This window comes from Chaetodon auriga, chromosome 5 (assembly GCF_051107435.1).
Source record: "Chaetodon auriga isolate fChaAug3 chromosome 5, fChaAug3.hap1, whole genome shotgun sequence".
Lineage (NCBI taxonomy): Eukaryota > Metazoa > Chordata > Actinopteri > Chaetodontiformes > Chaetodontidae > Chaetodon > Chaetodon auriga.
The window spans coordinates 13,960,003-13,978,555 of record NC_135078.1 but is presented as its reverse complement, the minus strand read 5'-3'; the positions used below and the strand labels follow the sequence as shown (position 1 = coordinate 13,978,555).

At 41.1% G+C, this 18,553-nt stretch overlaps 1 protein-coding gene across 1 annotated transcript in view; it reads left to right on the top strand.

Annotated features, from left to right (window-relative positions):
• Positions 1 to 18,553, top strand: part of LOC143320716 (transmembrane protein 132D) — a 243,897-nt gene that overhangs the window by 160,529 nt on the left and 64,815 nt on the right. The window contains exon 5 of the mRNA XM_076730577.1: positions 13,583 to 13,778. Within this exon, the coding sequence (XP_076586692.1) occupies positions 13,583 to 13,778 (196 nt within the window). The remainder of the gene's footprint in view (positions 1 to 13,582; positions 13,779 to 18,553) is intronic.

The following is an 18,553-nucleotide window of genomic DNA, read 5'->3' as shown; positions in this document are numbered from 1 at the left end:
GCCAGCAAAAAAAAACTCCAAAGCATTAAATCTATAATACTCAGAAAAACTGAAAACAGGCCAAACATGACGCTTGGGAGACCATCTAAGTATGCATACACACACACACGCACGCACAGGTGCAGACGCAAACTTGTGTCCCTTTGCTCAGCCTCTCTTAAAAGCATTTGCATGTTGCATACTGGTGTAGATCCGGGTGGGGGGTCTGTGTTTGTCCCCTTGTGTATGTGTGTGATGGAAAGACGGAGTGTGTATCACTGTTTTTAAAATGAGAAGGGAGTGTGATGGGGTTTTTTTGGTGAAGGGTGAATGATAAAAGGAGACAATGTGTGTGCAGCATATGTGTGCACGTCTGTCTGTGTATGTTAGCCAGGGAGAGGAGACTATTTGCTTGTCGAGGTGGGGGGTAGGTATGAACACAGAAAGAGCGAACAAGAATAAGAGATGGCGTATGTCTGTGGGTGTGGGTGTTTATAAGTGCTCGATAGGGGGTCTGTGCATGTCAGAGAAGGGCCTGTGTGCAATCAGACAACCGCTATGCCAGGGAATAGCCCATTACTTACCACCCCGCCAGAGGTGTTTCTGTGTGTGGGAGAGGGAGACAGAGAAGGGAGATTGTGTCCAAGCTGCTTAGTGATCACTGGGTCGTGAAATAAATATTGGACCAGTGTCTAGGCTCATTGGGATGAGTTGAGGTTGAGTTAAAGGACAAAATCATTGGCTGGAGGAGGGAACGTTCAATATGGTAGAAAGTAACTCATTATTAGCTTTCAGTAACCAAAAGAATACATCTTTTTTTTTAGTGCGCTCAAATTGTTTCACAGCAGGCTTACACATAAATCAAGTTGAGATGCAATATTTCGGTATTTTTCAGTATTTATGCATGCATGTGTGTGTGTGCGTGCGTGCGTGCGTGCGTGCGTGCGTGCGTGCGTGCGTGCGTGTGTGTGTGTGTGTGTGTGTGTGTGTGTGTGTGTGTGTGGAGGGGGGTGCAACTAACAACACCACTGTGTCAGTGTCAGTGCGGCTCTCTTTAGCTGCTCAGTACTATTGATCTGTCCTCTTACATCCTCTCAACTCTCACCTTGAGACTCTGTGCTAGTGTGTCACATGCACAAGTTCTGATAAACAGCGCAAGATGTGGCATATGCTAATGTGCTTACATGTAGCATACTTTCAACTAGAGCTTGATGCAAAAGCAATGTGTTGTACATTGGTTTGTATGTGTGAGTGTGTGTGAGTCTGTGCATGTCTCCTTTGTTTCTGCAAACTCATCCCCCCAGAGTCCCCTCTGTCCTCTCACTGAAAACCTGACCACATTCTTGACGGGTCTCTGTCTCTGTCTCTGTCTCTCTCTCTCTCACACACACACACACACACACACACACACACACACACACACACACACACGGACCCTCTCTCTTACACACAGATAGATTCACTTGTCTTCTGTGCGTACAGTCAATGTTGGCAAGAAAGTGTGAAGAAGAAAGAAAAAAAATTGACTTTTTTTTTTATCAGAAAAAGGGTTTGTTTAGTCATTGACATTCATGTCACTTTGGCTCTAACGTTGCTAATGAAGCTGAAGGGAAGCGTGGAACAATGCTGAGCTATTATCATTTTAAAATGAAATTAAGTAAAATTTTCATCAGTTGTTCTGCTGCACTGGGCCGAGTGTGTATGGTGTGAGTATAAGTGTGCAAATCATAGCTCCAGCTCTTTATTTATGCAAGCTGTAGCTATCTCTGTGTTATCACATTGTGTGTTTTTGTCTGGTGTACTGTGAGTGTGCATGTTTCTGTCCATGAGAATGAATTAGCAGAAGGGCTCAGAGGTACTCAGGTGAGCATCAGGACATGAAGTTTGGTTCTCACCCCACACATAGCGTGGTCTTAAAAATCCACTCTTTCTCACTGTCATCCTCAGTGTCTTCCTCACTATCCTCCACTTCAGCTTCTGGTTGAGTCTCAGATTAGCTGTCTGCATCCAGAGGTCAACAGCTGGCTTTGTGTCAAATGTCTCTCTGGTCATCTTTGACAGGTGAATGTGCATCACAGCTGAGAGGCGAGTATGTGACACATGAGATCTGTGCTTGGTTTTCATGATGTTGAGATGGGAGAATCCCCTCTCACATGAGGAAAACATTACACGAGCTTGCCAATGTTCGTCATTCAACCTGTTTTGCTATGTAGGTATGAGGGTTGTAAATAACAAAAAAATATGAAAATGGAAGTGATGAAAATACATGAGAATTGAAAAAAAGGAGTGATAAAATATCAAGTGATTTGATTAATTTAAAGCCTAGTTGATTAAAATAGTCATGGTATGATGAAAACTGAGCCGTGTTTCATCATTTTCCCCATCTCACATTCATCATTCACCACACAAAATTGCCATTTATCATTTAAGGAAAGTGGCCTCAAGGGTGGGAGTAACAAAAACTGAACTGAACTGAGGAAAATGTAAGCGATGAAAATGCTTGCGAATTAATAATGAAAGTGATGAAATGTATGTGAAGACTAGAAGCACATGCAGATGAGAAATGTGTACTGACCAATGACAGCTGCTGCCTGGTATGCAAAGACGCATTTTGAAACAGTTAACTTTACGCATGTCTGACGTTAATCGTGCATGCGTACCTGTGTACCAGTTATGTGCACCCCTACGAAGAAGAGGCCACATGAGTTTGTGCTTTTTTTCTCTCCAGATGTGTGTATGTCTTGTCTGTTTTTGTCAGTTTAGTATGTCCGAGCTTGTTTACATGATGCATTTCACTGTTTCTTCTATTTTTGTCTATACACTAATGTGTGTTCAGTTACTCAATGGAAGTCACAGCAGGAAGAGAAGCATCAGCGGGGTCCGACTTTCATTTAGACAGCGTGTATCTATGTGATAATACATTTCCATATATTAAAACAGGTTATTTGCATATGTGTCAGTGTGAGTTTGTGTGCTGAAGGCTGTGTGAGAAAGCATCTGCATGTTTATGTTTAGTGAGAAATCAACGATAGCTCCAAGTTCATTTATTTTTTCATAATAAAAGCTGGATGAAATAAAAGATGAAATGACCAATGTTTAAAGAAAATGTCATTAACATGTAACACAGTGAGCAATTTTGCCTGGAATTCTAAATGCAAGAATCTTATTAATGAAGTGTTTTACGTGCTCCATCCATTTTTATACAAACTCTTTGCAGCCTTTAAACTTGATTGGTGAGAGTCAACATGGTTAGGTTTTTTAATACTTTAAACTAATTCCTCTTTCATCTGTTCATTCATTCAATCTATTGACTGCGCATGGTTTGGTATGGTATACATAAAGTATATCATATTGAACTATGAACGTATGAAAGTCATGGAATTCAATCTAATTGAATGAATATATGTTTTCATACTTCCACATCTCATATTTACCCAAAACCAAGCAAAACACTGTAACTTATAACTGCTTTCACATGCTGCATCAATAAGATCGGTCATTAAAACTTTAGTAGTCTTATAATGTGGTTAACTCCAATGGCTTGTCCCTCTACAGAGTTTAAAATAGCATCCGATTTCCTTCCCGTTTTCTCTCTATCATCTTCTTCCATTTCCCTTGACATTATGGGGTTTGGTAACTGATGGCCACTGAGATCTGACAGCTGGTCAGTGGAGGCTAAACCAGGTTAAAAAGACTCAGCGGGTGTGTGTGTGTGTGTGTTGGATGGATGGCTGCAACCAAGTGCGCATTGAGGTGCTGAAATTAAGTGTGAATGTTTGATGGACTGCCAGGTTGGGGTGAAATGCACACACACAAAAATGCAGACAGTGACATGCGCTCTAACACGTACAAACACACACCCTCTCACACACAGGGTTCGGGCTTGTCTTAAGCCAAACTGACAGGGGTTGTCTGTGATGGTGCTTTGCATCTCTGCATCCAGCTGTCACACACACACGTCCTCTCTCTCTCACACATGCAGGCAAACACACACACACGCACGCACACACACTGAAGGTGAAGGTGGAAGATGGCCGTGACAGTGTTGTCGGCCTGTGGTTCCGCCTGGCATCGTCTTGCCTTTACTTCTGTCTTTCTCTGTCTCCATGTTGCAGCTAACACATCTCTTGACAGCTGTGTGTGTCTGTACTGTCTCTGTGTGTGAGAGAGATAGAGAAAAGGTGTGTGTTATTACCTCTTTTTGCATGTGGTGCTTTTTATTTCTTTCTCCTTGTAATGTATTTTCCATATTGCTTTTAATATGTTACAGTGCTTAATTCTGTTATTTTACCCGCCTATCTATCCTTCTCTTACCTTTTGTGGTTGTCTCATATCACATGTTTCTCTAGCAAACCCCCTGTGTCTCTCTCTCTGTAACACATGCACACCTGCTGTCAGCCACTGGCTGTGCGGGTGCTGAGGAGAACTGCTGTAAGTGACAACTTCCTCTGAGCCAAAAGAGAAAAATGTTTCCCTCGCCTTTTTCCTTGTCCTCCTGGCTGTTCCATCCCTTCTTTCCTGCCTGGTATTCTCCCAGGGGATGTTTCCTCTCTTCTTGCCAGCGGTGCATGTCTTTTGGTGTGTGTGTGTTTGTGTGTGTGTTTGTGTGTGTATAGTACTCACATTGGGACACATCTTCCTTATGGGCACAAAGCGCAAGTCCCTTTAACATAAATCATTTAATGTTAGGATAAAGACTTGTGTTAAGGTTAGAGTAAGGTTAGGCTTAGGTTATAGTTAGGGATAGTCAGTGATGGAAACATAACTGTGTGTATTTGTTTGTGTGTGTGTGTGTGTGTGTGTGTGTGTGTGTGTGTGTGTGTGTGTGTTCTGTGTTGTCCTTTGAATTCCCCTCGAGACCACCACTTTCCTACAGTACTTTCATAAGACACCCTGTCCTCACTGCACTTGCTACATAGTGTGACTGTGTGTGTGTGTGCGTGTGTGTGTGTGTCTGTGTGTCTGTGTGTCTGTGTGTGTGTGTGCATGTTTATGGATCTTATGTGTGTTTGTTTTTGCAACTTTGAGGGTGACTGAAACCCCTACCTGTTTCTCCTCAGGAGGACAAAGCAGTGAGGGGTCAGCAGCAGGGTTTGAATTACAGGGAGCCACAGGGAGCTGAACTCCCTCGATGAGAAAGAACAAGAACAAGAAATGAACAAGAAATATTTGGGGAAAAGTGTAATTCTCAGTAAATATCAGAATCAACCAGTGTGCTCATATTTAATTCAAACGTAATTGATACTCACTGATGAACAACACTTAAAACAGAAGTCCATAGGGGAACACATGATTAAAACCTCTCTCTCTCGAGAAAGTAAATCTAATCAGTTTCAGATCAGATGCCCTGGTAATTATCTGCTGTGTGTCATATAGCGGGTGCGGCAATGAGCCCAGTTAACTGAGACTTGACTTCATCACTCAAGCAATGGAGTGAGCGTGTGCATGTGAGACAAACAGTTCAAATACTTTGTGTGCCTCTTATTAAAGCTGTGACAGAGAGATGAACGGGTCCTTGACTGTGTATCCACTTCTACAGCAAGGCCACTGGAGGTGTCTCAAGGTGTGTGTGCGTGCGTGTGTGTGTGTGTGTGGCAGTCATTTGTTACATGGGCCAAAAGACGAGGAAACGTGGCGCATTGACCCAGGGGGCAGCCCAAGGACGGACACACACACACACACACACACACACACACACACACACACACACACACACACAATCTGAGACATTACTACAGAGACAGCAAGATTGTAAGACTGAAAGATGTCTTTTCATATACAGTGTGCCATGTTATTTCTTCATTTTCAATGTTTAAGTGTTTCTTACTGAGATGTCACTGTGTGTGTGTGTGTGTGTGTGTGTGTGTGTGTGTGTGTGTAGTTCCACAATACTGAGAGTCTAAAGCCATGCTAGCAGCTCTATGAGGCTACTGGTACAACAAGCTAAATGCTAATGTCAACATTATAACGTGCTCACAATGCCAATGCTAACTCACAGATGTTTAGCAGGTACTGTTCACTGTGCTCAACATCTTTTGTTTTGTGTGTTAGCATGCTAACATTTGGTAATTAGCACTAAACGCAGAGTAACAAATTCAAATCTTTACCCGATGATGGCGCTATAAACGTCAGGGTGTCATTATTACAACTTAATTCACCAAATTTAACACCATTCCATTCAATAATTGTTGAGAAATTTCACTCAAAACCACAAACGTCATCCTGATGGTCGTGTTCGAGGAAAAGTTAGGGATCAACAAAGTCTGTAGGTTTCATCCTCTGGTGATGATGAATGTCTGTGTAAACCTTCATGGCCATCCATCCAATCTTTGTTGAGACCTGGATCAAACTGGTGGACTGATTGACCGACCACCATTGCCTTCCACAGAGAAATCAAATAAAATGGATAAATCTAAAGGCAGATACACACGTGAAGAGACAGTAAAACAGAACTGTGAAGAATGAGAACAGAGTCAGCGAGGCTGCAAACAAGCTTCTGTCTCTGTTGACCCAGCCTGGAAACCAAATCGTTTAATTGATGGCTAAATAGATAAACAGAGAAAAAAATAGTCAATCATCTCTCCTAATCAGCTCTAAGACTCCAGAGGGGCCAAAGCAGTTACACACAAGTGTAAGAAGTGAGTCCAGCCTGCACTCAAGACACTCCGCTGCCAGAAGTTTTTATCTTTTTATCTGGGTTTATAGGCTAAGACAGGCCAGTCTCCATAGGCAGAGAAACTTTCACTATCAAAAAGATCTGCATGTGTGTGTGTCTTTCTGTCTCACTGTGTATCAACGTATCTGTATCAATTATCGACCAACACAGGTGAGTCAGGAATAAAAGGTCCACCTTCAGATGTTCTTTTTGAAGGGTTCAAAGAGTTGTAATTTATGTTTCATGGATTATTCACTGTTATCTGTACGAACCCTTTTACTTTTGCCAAGAAGTTCTAAACATACCCAAAATGTCTTTCTACAGATCCCAAAACACAAGTTTAAGACCATTTTGTTTAAATTGTAAGTAAGCTCATAGGTATGTATTTATAGCTTTCCAAACATTAGATTAAGAACTTTAATGTTTTATGATTGTGACTGGACTTACATTTCAAACACTGCATGCGTTGTGGACGCATTGCATTCACATCTAATTAGCCTATGGTCTGTCAAACAATTGGTAATAATGTCTCTTGAATATCCAACACAATAATGATTTTCTAGAAAGAAACAATTTGAACTTGATTCCAGTTGGTTCCCTCCAAAGCTAGACAACATCAGTTCACGTAGTTTTTGTTTGGAGATTTAAGAAAACATTGAGTGCTGAAGTGACTCCACCCACCTCCTCAATCCTGATAACAAATAACCACAAAGTGGAATCAAGAACCAATTTATTGAATTGATGAATTAATTTACTCTTCAACTACAAATTGAGGTTTTTCCCAATCAGTCAACCATCTAATGATGTGTCTCTCTCATGCAAATTCACTTATGACCATGCCAGACCACAGTGAGAGACGCAAAATTACATATTGGCTAGCTTCTCCAGAGTGTTACTCCAAAAGCCAAAGCTCTGAATCCAGGCCTAGACATTTAGGTCAGCATATAGACACACATGCAGTCAAATGGCAACAGTAGGAGTAGCAGACAGATACAGTTTGTAGACATTGGACGATTCTGCTAAACCCCAGAATACATACAATAATGTGGTTTAGGTTAAGTAAAGATCATAGTTATGGCAAATGAATTATTGCCTAACCATACGTTTGGGTTGGGCAGTGGGTGTGTGGCCCCCAGCTAGTAACAGTGAGGGGTTTTTATAGAGTCTCTGTGAAAACGTATTGACCAGACACCCCATTGTAAGCATGCATCCAAGAGGAAGCTTCTGGTGTTGCTGAGTATGGGGAGGAGAGGCCAATTTACAAACCACAACTAACAAACTCTGCTCATTCTGCCTTTAAGTGTAGGAAAGAAAATGTGAGGTGCAGAGCATCCAATATGTAATTTCCAGGGCCCTTCACTGAGACATACAGGCAGGCGTTGGCGTTTATGTGTTTTTCTTTTCTATTTTGAACTCAACTCCGGCCAGGAGTTGGATCAGCCAGTCAGCTTGCTTAACGCTGAAATTTAGGACGTGTGTGTGTGGCAGCTGCAAACCTCTGCAGCCTGTAGTATCATATGGTTTGTTCAAACTTTCTAAGATTAACTGAACCACATGTCACGCTGGTTGGGAGGAGGGTTGTCAGACCAGGTCAGATGACACATGTTGACCCGCTCAGACCAGCACTGAAAACCTGTATCACTGTGTCAGTGAGAGGGATGATAGCACAAGGTCAGCACTGCCTGAAGGGAAACACTCTCAGAGATCATCATAAAGTGTGAACTTCTGCAGTGGTTTTGTTTGGTTGGTTTTAAGCGTTGGTGAACAATGTTCTGGTGCATATATGTGTGTGAGTATGTGTGTATGCCTATGCACTAGAGGACAGTGTAATATTGTTTTGGAGCCTTGTGGTTGGGACGGAGCTAACACCTGAATGAACCTGTCACTGCAGACACATTGCTTTTTCAGCTCCAGCGATTACACTGCACCCAAACACACTTTCTGGCTGGTTCTTTGTACGTGTTTATGTGTGTGTGAGAGAGACACAGAGAGAGAAGTGTGTTGCTTGTGCATCGCCTGTGTGCATGCGTCCGCGAGTGTGAGAGAGACAGGAACAAAGAGTGAGAGTGACAGAGCATCGTGTCTTGGTGTGCATGTGTCTAAACCTCTGCTGTGTTTAAGGTTTCTCCCTGGAATATATGAAATAGGGCTACTGCTGCTGTGTCCTTCGAGGTTAAACAGCAAGTCGTATTGATGGATACGCACACAAAGAGCCTTCCCCCAAAATTCAAAATTTAAAAAAAGTATGGGCAAAGTTTCTCTTCCCTCTTGTTCTCTCTTTGCTACTCTGTCATATTACATAGAAACTACTGCAGTCTTTAGTGTGTCCTTCAGCAAAGCACTTCACACTTTACGCACACACTCTTCACACTTTATTTTACGGAGGACTCTCATTGCACAGCTCCCAGGTCTGAATGCAAGTTACTTCCCAAAAATTGGCATGAAACAAAGAGAAATAAGGATTATTTAGATTTGCAATAAGCTAAATGAAGATGGACTTTTTTTTATTATACTGAGCACTAATGCAGACTTCCAAGGTGAGAGGATGTTTGAACTGACTGCAACTGTGAAGCTCTGATTGTTCTGGAAGCTCTGCCATATCAGACTCATCTTAGTTTAATAATAAGGGAGTAAATGTGTTGGACATAGTGCTATTTTGTCAATGCACAGTATTTCTTAACCTCACAGGACCAACTTTACAATCATACAGTTGTTGACTCTTGAGTTGTTCCATGATGTGAAGGTTTATATCCCATATGATGTAAACATGGCATGTTTCATTACCAGACTTGTATTTGTTGGACTGAACACCTACAGTGTGATGCTGTAAGGTCCTGCTACCCAAAACATGGAACTTCATTAGACCCATCATGCTTGGATCAAGTCATTTTGTTGTGTCCACAGTCAGGCTTTGGTTGAGCTTGGGTGCTTTTTTTGTTTGTTTTTTTTCCAAATGTTCTTAATGAAGGAATCTGTTTCTCTCCTCTTTTACCCTGACTGCACTAATAGAAAAGAGCTGCTGCTCACTAACAGCCAGTAATGGATGAAATAAAATAAAGAGCAAAAGGTAGGTCTGTGCTTTTTAGGAACGTTATGACCTTGTATGATTGCACCTTGTATGATTGCACGTCTCTGCTCTGAATTATGGGAAAAAAGCTGTGGGCTTACAGGAATGACTTGTTAGGTAACCGTTTACCAAGCTGATGATAAATAATATAATGTCGTCGTTCCTGGATTAGTTCATTTTTTTTATCGGTAAAGTATCCTTCCATATGACCAAAGCAAGAAGAACAAAAGCAAAGCAACCTTTCTGTTTAAAGAGGGATAACTGTAATGTGATGTCAGATTGGGTTTTGTAAGAGACGGAGCACGGCAGACAGATGGGTCGAGACAGATGAAAGAAAAGCAAGCCTGATGGAGGGATCTGGAAGAGGTCAAGGGGAGCTGACACCCATCAGTTTTCTCTCCTTAATCTATCTGTGTAACACATTGTTCACCCCATCTCCCTAGACACACACGCACGGACACGCTACATATCACAGACCCCCACAGACCAGCGATTGGCTTTGTCATGACCTTTAACCTCTATTTATCTGTGTGTGCGTGTGTTTGAGAGCAATAAAACGTTGACTCGAAAATCAATTTACAGCTGCTTACCTTTTTTTTCTGTCTAATTCACGCTGGATGTGTGTGTCGGGGTGCGTAGAGAGAGTGTGTGTCAGTAACAAGGAAATACATACAGTGAGAGAGATTTTTCAGTAGCTAAACTGTATCTAAATGATTTTCAGAGCACATTTCTTGTGGCTGTGAAACAGTCGACTGTGTTGTTGAATGTTTATCTCGAAAATCCCACCCAGGAGACCTTTTGTGTTGCACTTACCGTGAACTGTCAGTGAGTATATTTCACTGCTATCTTGACCGCGGAAAATGTACTGATGTCACATTTCAGATAGCGTTTTTATTTAAGAGCCGCTGTGTTTATTTTGCTCTCCGCGCGACAGCCTAAGCATCACAAACACAACGTTTTACAGTCCTGTGTGGACATTTCAGTTTATTTTGGCTCTGAATCATTCATTCAGTAATTCAGTCTGCATCTGACGACAATCCGATACTGGGGCTTGACTTCCAAACACTGCCCGCAAACAGGAATTATGGAGGCAAAGTTGGCAATTACAAATGAAAGTTTTGACCGCATTTTGGATGAAAATTCAGGAGGGTCATCGTCGTTCAGGAAGCGGATGTTATGCAGAGCCTTGACATCATTTCCAGGGAATATATCAGGACATTTGAGTACAATAAAGACTTTGCTTATCCTGTGCAAATGCACAGCAGAAAACACAAATGGGGATCATTTCTAAATCACTTGACGTCGCCTGGTAATACAAGTACCATGTGAAAAGGGCTGTAGTCGGCTCAGGTCTGGAAGAAGGAGATGCAAAGAATTTCTGTAGGGATAAATGATACAACTGGATGTGATTCTCCCTAGCAGGAGATAGAATCAGGATGTCTGACAGGCAGAGAAGCAAAGCAGGTAATGACAGTCTGCAAAGTTGTGAGGGCATGATGTGCAGAAATCCAAGTTGTCAAAATGACAGACGAATTTCTGTGTATGGGAATCAGAGTAGTGAGTTAGAAGTGATGAAAAGGTGTCTTTTTTTTTTTTTTTTTTCTAAAAGTTGCAGCAGTTTTCCAGATAGAAAGTTTGAACGGAATCCGAAAATGGTTATCTGGAGATTTTAGAACAGATTCGGAGGAGTATGACCGAGAGATCCTGATAATGATTTTAAGATCAATGTGTGTTGGAATTACAGTGGCTTCAGAGCAAATTTCTTACCTTTAGATAGAGCCAGACGTGCTGTTTACCCCTGTTTTCAGTCTCCAGGCTAAGCTAAGCTAACTGTCTCCTTTTATTATTGAAAATTAGAGATGAGCCTACATCTGAAACACCTTGAGCAATGCTGCTGGTCTGTGGTGATGCAAAACATCACAATATTTAGACACACTGACTAACAGAGGACAGAGGCACATAAACATACTTCCACAGGCCTTTTAGAAAAGGCATAAAACCAAACTGTTTCTATCTATTTAGCTGTAAAATGTGTCATTATTTTTGGATGGGATGATTTGACTCCCCATTTCCCTCCCACACGCACTTACACAAACACAAACTCATGCACGCGCGCACACACACACACACACACACACACACACACACACACACACACACACACACGGATAGTGGGATTTCAGCTTTGGCACCTTCTCCGCAGTCCTCAAGGCAGAAGCGCTCGTCATTATTACTTTCATCACCAAAATCTTCACCACCATCCTCTTCATCATCCGGGTCATTATTATCATCATAATCACATTTTCAGAAGTGTCTGTAGATGCTTAGAGTGGATGTAATATACAATGTTTTTCAGCTCAAGGGACTGTGACAAAGGCACTTAGAGTCTGTTAGTGTGACTGAAGTTACAGGTCACATGCCCTCAGTTTGAAATGGCGACAGCAACCCTCTCTGTCACCTTTCTGTGTCATGCTCTGAAAGTGGTATTCTTCGGTCATCATGGCCAATACTGCCTTGTTTTTGCACAGCACATCCCAGCCATGTTTGTCGATCTGTCAAATGTGGCCAGCACTGTGCCATAGGCTTCCTCAGATTCTCTGGTGAAGGCAGGGTGGTTATCGGTGCTCTTACTAATCTCTATAAACAGATATCTGCAAACGAAAGCAGAAGCTGGAGGCAACAAACAAGATTCGGGAATCAAAAACATTCTGGGCTCCATTTGTCGTCCATTTAGTCCGAGTAGAGTTGATCAGTCACGTTTGAGCTTCGGTTGCATGCAGGTAAACAGTCTGTGTGGAGAGCAAAAGAGGTGAAACACATCAGCTATTGTCTGATGGCTTTTTAGCTTCTTATTAGCTTTTCTTTCTATCTGCTTTCATATTCAGATATCTGTTTATAGAGATTAGCTGGAATGTTGTCCAAAAGCACTCAATTGCTAATTGGACTGTAAACATTGAGGAAGAGGAAGTCGTGGCCCAGATATCCGTTATTTGGGTATCTGCTGGCTACAGCGGAAGCCCTGAAACAATGGCTACATTTACATGGACACTAATGATGCGATTATAGTAGGCTTAGTCACATTAAGATACCTGGAGTACTGCGATTTTACTTACATTATGAAGGCAGTATGCACCTTAATTGCATTTCTTTCCCTCTGATCACGTTATGCATGTACAGGAAGTAACACGCATCATAAACGTCACGGCAGGACTGAAAAAGCCTTTTTGGTTCGCAGAAGAAACAAAATTCATGCTGAAAGTTTTTAAGGGACATGGACGTAATGCGTTTCCTTCATGGTAACTGTAACTGATATGAACGGAGAGCACAGCATAGTTGACTCTTGCATGGCCTCGTCATTTTTGTCTTCTTCTTCGCCCCTTTTCGCCGATAACGCGAGTATAACCTTTCGCCAACGGATGTAGAAACTAATGGTACCCACAATTCCACACAAAAGCCAAATAATAACAAATAGCACGTAAAAGGGATTTCAAACTGCCAAATCATGTAAACACATTAATCGGGGTAACGCTTTAATCACATTATTGACCATAATCGCATTATTAGTGTCCATGTAAACACCATTGACTGTTAAATCGTCATAAGAAGATAACTGATGGGTTCCATGATTGTGCTCGTGCGTTGTTGTTGCCTATCACTTCCTTGATGTACTTTATTTTCACTTCATCTTATTGCCTTTACTTCCTCTGTGCTCATGTCCTTGGCCTTTTTCTAACTCTATCTGCCTGTTCCATCTATCTTTTTATTATTATTATTATTATTATTACATATGTCAGAAGCTGGTTTTGCAGGTGTAAGTGTGAAAGATTGCAATTCCCTGAAAAATAACATTTTTCCCTTCCCCTTTCTGTTTGTCTCTGTAGATTGGAAAGTCCATCATATGAGGTGATGCAGCTGGACTTTGAGGTAGACAACGTGATCAACCTGGTGCCAACCCAGACTCTGCACTGGAACATCGAGTACCCTGCTGGCATGCAGTCAGCGTCCAGGCAAACAGAGAAAGTCTCGCACCTCTACATCAGCAACGCCGACATACAGGGAATCGTACCACTGGCTGAGGTGAGGCACGGCTTGATCGATGAGCACAGATACAGATATCTGTGAGAATACATATTGACATACCCAGCAGCACACATTTCTTATGCTGGAATAGACTCCCATTTTTCCCTCCATTTCCCTCCTCCTCCTAACCTTCTTGCTGACACCAGGAGCCCATCCTCTTCCTCCGGGTTGATCAAAGCTGTAAAGGTCAGCTTGTTTACCCCCTCCTGTTGCTACAAGCCTCCTGGTCACATACACACACAGCAGGTTTCAGTCTCACAGGTTTCAAAATGACAAGCAGCCTCACAAATATGAGCACACAACCACACAGGGACAGTGCCAATAGACATGGATGCAAATTCACCTACTGAGACCGTCAGTGTGTATGCATTTGCAGACTCAAATGCTATTGCAGTCATCCACTAAAATTCACAAACACACCCACTTTCCATGTGTGGCAGGAAAGTTTTGCCTTTTTAGGCCTTATGGCCGCTTCACGTAGTGACCCAGAACCTTCATTATTCCTTCCACACAGTATTTTAATGAACAGCCAAAGGAAGAAAAAATGAAATTTAGTCATTATTGCTTACTTGGCAGATAGGAGGAGATAATGATGTTATGCTGTCAAATTACCAATAACAACTCAATAATGCGCCCTATCTGAGAAAAAGATGGCTAACTTGTGCTTTGCAAAGCATATTCTGCAAATATTATACCCCCAGTATGAAGCCCTGATATTGATTAGGAGCAGCAAACAATATGCAAGTCCTCATTCAAAACATCAAATGTTGCAAAAATGATGCAAAACATGTTTTAATTATGTCTATTATCTTTTCTTTCATATCCTTTCTTTTCCTTTCCTCTTTTTCTTGCTGGCAACTCTAAAACTGCTTTCAATTCACTAGATTTCAAACTGAAAGCATCTTGAAAGGTTATTTTACTGAAAATAGCTTCATATGAAAATGAAACAGCTACTAAGTAAAATAAAAAATAAAATAAAACATTTTGTACTGTGTTTTTTGCTGCATGCCTTGTTGCCATCCAGTTTTCCCTCGAAGGAAAAAAAAAACTCCTGAAGTTCAACTTAAAAGCTGCCTGAAAAAAGAGATCAAACCTTTACAAATAAATTATGACTGCTTTGTGTTAGACAGGGTCAGGTGAAGGAAAGGAATGTTTAAAACATCTGCTTCAATCGCCGACATTTCTAATCAGATGAAACACAACCATTTTCTTCATACGTTCACAAATCAGAACAGACACGTCCCAAAGCAGACATCGCTGCTCTGGCTAAAGCAACCAAGACCCTCAGGCTAAAAAGTGAGGAGAAGGATGCTTTTCAAAATACTCCCAGTTCCATTACCACTGAGGTAAAGCTAATCTGGCCTGATAGCCCTCCTTCAAACAGCAAAGCCCTAGTGAGAAAACCCAATTTTGTTCAGGGCTTTTGCAAACCCTGTCTCTTTCACACACTGCAAAAAGCAAGCTTGAAACCATCATTTCAAATAGCAGTGCTGTTGGGATTTTGTGAGCTTTTTTAAGGGGCCAGTCTGAAAGGAGCTCAGGACTGAGTAATGCTACATCTCATTCCCCTGCGCTTTTCAAAACAGAAGTATTTAAATGTGTTTTTCAGTGAAAATGCTGATGGATATAAGTTGAATCATTAAGATATGTAGGTATTCATTTAAAATCTGATTGTGCTGATGATGTGCCGCCATTTTTGGAGGATAGCTTTCTAGCCTACCTGTCACATGTCATCTGCCAGTCGTTCATCATCAGAAATGTATAAAGTACACACTTAAAAGAAGTTCCCAAATAAAGAGAATTACAGATGTGAAGTAAGCTAGTTTGGATTAGCTAATGTTATGCTAATCGAATGCTAAAAAAACATCAGCTATTGATGCGTAATTAATCTGCTGGTATCTAGTAAAATGGAACATTTTGTTTGTTTGTTTGTTGATCATCGATTGGCTGTTACTGCCCACTATACAACAGTACAGACCATGTTGAAACAGGTTTCACAGAGTTACGCTGAGTTGAGACTACCTAGCGAGATGGTGGTGACGGTGTACAGGTGACGGCTGGTATCCTCCAAAAATGATGGATTATGTCACATTCACATTCCCTATATGATTGGTACAAAACATAAAGGATCCATCACATATTAGGTCACATTTTGTTCACATGAACACTCTTTTCAGTGCTGTGATATTTGCTTCTCTGCTGTTGTTGTGTGTGTGCATAGTGATCTCCTCTTAAGTTCAGACAATTCACGTGATGAACATTTGTTACTTGCCTTGAAAAACTGCCGTGTTTAAACAAACATGAGATGAAGTCATAAACAGAGAACAGTAAAAAGATATTTCTCGTGTTTGTTTGGCAAACAATTTGGTGGTAATTCAAATATTCAGTGAAATAGCCTGTTAATAATGCATTCACCTCGTGATTATGGCATATTTTTCTCTGCTGTTGATGTTCATGATCCTGTGTTACTTGATATCAGGTTGAAACCACCTCTGTGCTATCACCGCTCTCGCCCACCTCTGGTTTTGATGATGGTGGTGGAGAGTGCTGGTGACTCAGAAGGCCAATATGATTCACTGTTTTCATGCTCATCAAACAATTTAGTGACGTTGACCGCCCTGCATGGAAGCAACTTCATTTGTCATGTTTTCTCCACTTATTTTTTTAAAGCTTTTTGCCCTTTGTCAGCTATGTGAATGAATAATATAATATATAAATTCAACCGTGTTTCCAAAAAAGTTTGGATGCTGTGCAAATCATAAACAGAAACAGAATGATGATGATTTGCAGAACAGTGAAATCCCATATTTAATTGAAAATAGCACAAAGACACATATTAAATGTTGAAAATGAGAAATGTCATTACTTTTTGAAATTGATATCCTCATTTAGAATTTGATATTTGCAACAGGTTTCAAAAAAGTTGGCAACAAAAGACAGGAAAAGTTGTGAAATGCTCAAAGAAAACAGCTGGTTGAACATCTCACAATGAATGAGGTTAACTGGCAACAGCTTAGTCACATGATTTGGTATAAAAAGTGTTTCTGAAGTAAAGACGGGGAGAGGTTCACCACTGTGTGACAAATAGTGCAACAGTCTAAGAATAATGATAGACTGATAGATAGACTGAGGTGAAGTGGAAAACTGTTCTGTGGTCTGACGAGTCAAAATTTGAAATTATTTTTGGAAATCATGGACGCCTCGTCCTCCGGGCTAAAGACACGATCATCCAGCTTGTTATCAGCGCACAGTTCAAAAGACAGCATCCTTGATGTTTTGGGGGTGCATTAGTTCACATGGCATGGCTAACCTGCACATTTGTGAAGGCTCCATTGATGCTAAACCATATCTACAGGTTTTGGAGCAGCATATGCTGAAAAGTAGATGATGTCTTTTTCAGGAGGGCCTTGTTTATTTCAGCAAAAAACAAACAATAAACAAGACATTCTTAAATCACAATCTGCACATATTCCAACAGTATGGCTCTGTAGTAAAAGGGTCCAGGTGCTAAACTGGGGTGTCTGCAGCCCGGACTAGTCACCATTGGAAATGTTTGGTGCATTTTTGAACATAAAATACAACAAAGGAGACCCTGAACTGTTGAGCAGCTGAAATTGTACATCAAGCGAGTATGTGAAAGCATTCCGCTTTCAAAATGACAGCAGTTGATCTCCTCAGTTCACAAACACTTACCGAGTGTTGTTAAGAGAAGAGCTGATGCAACAGAGAGCTAAACGTGACCCTGCCCAACCTTTTTCAAACGTGTTGCTGGCATCAATTTCTAAATGAGGATATTATTTTCAAAAACAAAGAAATCTCTCACTTTTGATATTTTGTCTTTGTGCTATTTTCAATTAAAAATGGGGTTCAAGTATTTTGCAAATCATCACGTTGTATATCCATTGTCATTGCTACTACGGCAGCCATGCTGAAGCCTAGTCTGAGCCAAACCAAATGTAAAATAGTCATTAAAATATCTATTATAACTATGAGTTGCCATATACTTCAGTGATCCCTCAATCAAGATCCATGGACACTCAGGTGTCTTTGGAGCTCTCAGCATCCACTAAGTGCTGCTTTCCAGTACTGCGCAGAAGTCTTGATGAGATCGTTGCGGTGATAGATGAACATTGGACTTTGGCATCAGACAAAGGGGTTTGTGTCCTTTGTTCCCTGGTTTAGGTAAAGGCTCCTAAAGGTTTAACCTTAACTGTGGTTAAACTTAAGGAATGATCATAGTTTTAGTTAATACTGAAACAGTAAAGACATCCTGTGTGGTGTTATCTTTGACTTTTCCAAGATTTGAGAAGTCTTTGTTTTACCTTAACACTAGTATTTGAGTTGACTAGACATCATGTCAATCATGCTAAAGTGCCACAAGTTGACATTGTAGGGAAACTAAATGGAATTCATTTTTGCTGAATGTGTCCCAGATACATTAAAAGCATTTCCATATAAAATTACGCTGTGATTGCATTTGCTTTTCAAGTACATAAACGTCCCAAAATTCAAGACAAATAAATAAAATGTGACTTGTGTTTATCTGTTGCATCTGTTTCCATATTCTGTCACACAGACACAAACACACATCTTTGTATACACACACCTGCATGCCTAGTTTCACTTTCTCCCTCTCCATCTTTTTGTTGCCTCTCTCCTTTGGGTAAAAGCATCGAAATGACTGCTATTACAAGTCATTTCGGCGTCCTGATTTGTTTACCAGAACCGCTGACCAGGTGTTGATTGCTGGTTGGTTGTTTAAGGTGTCTGTT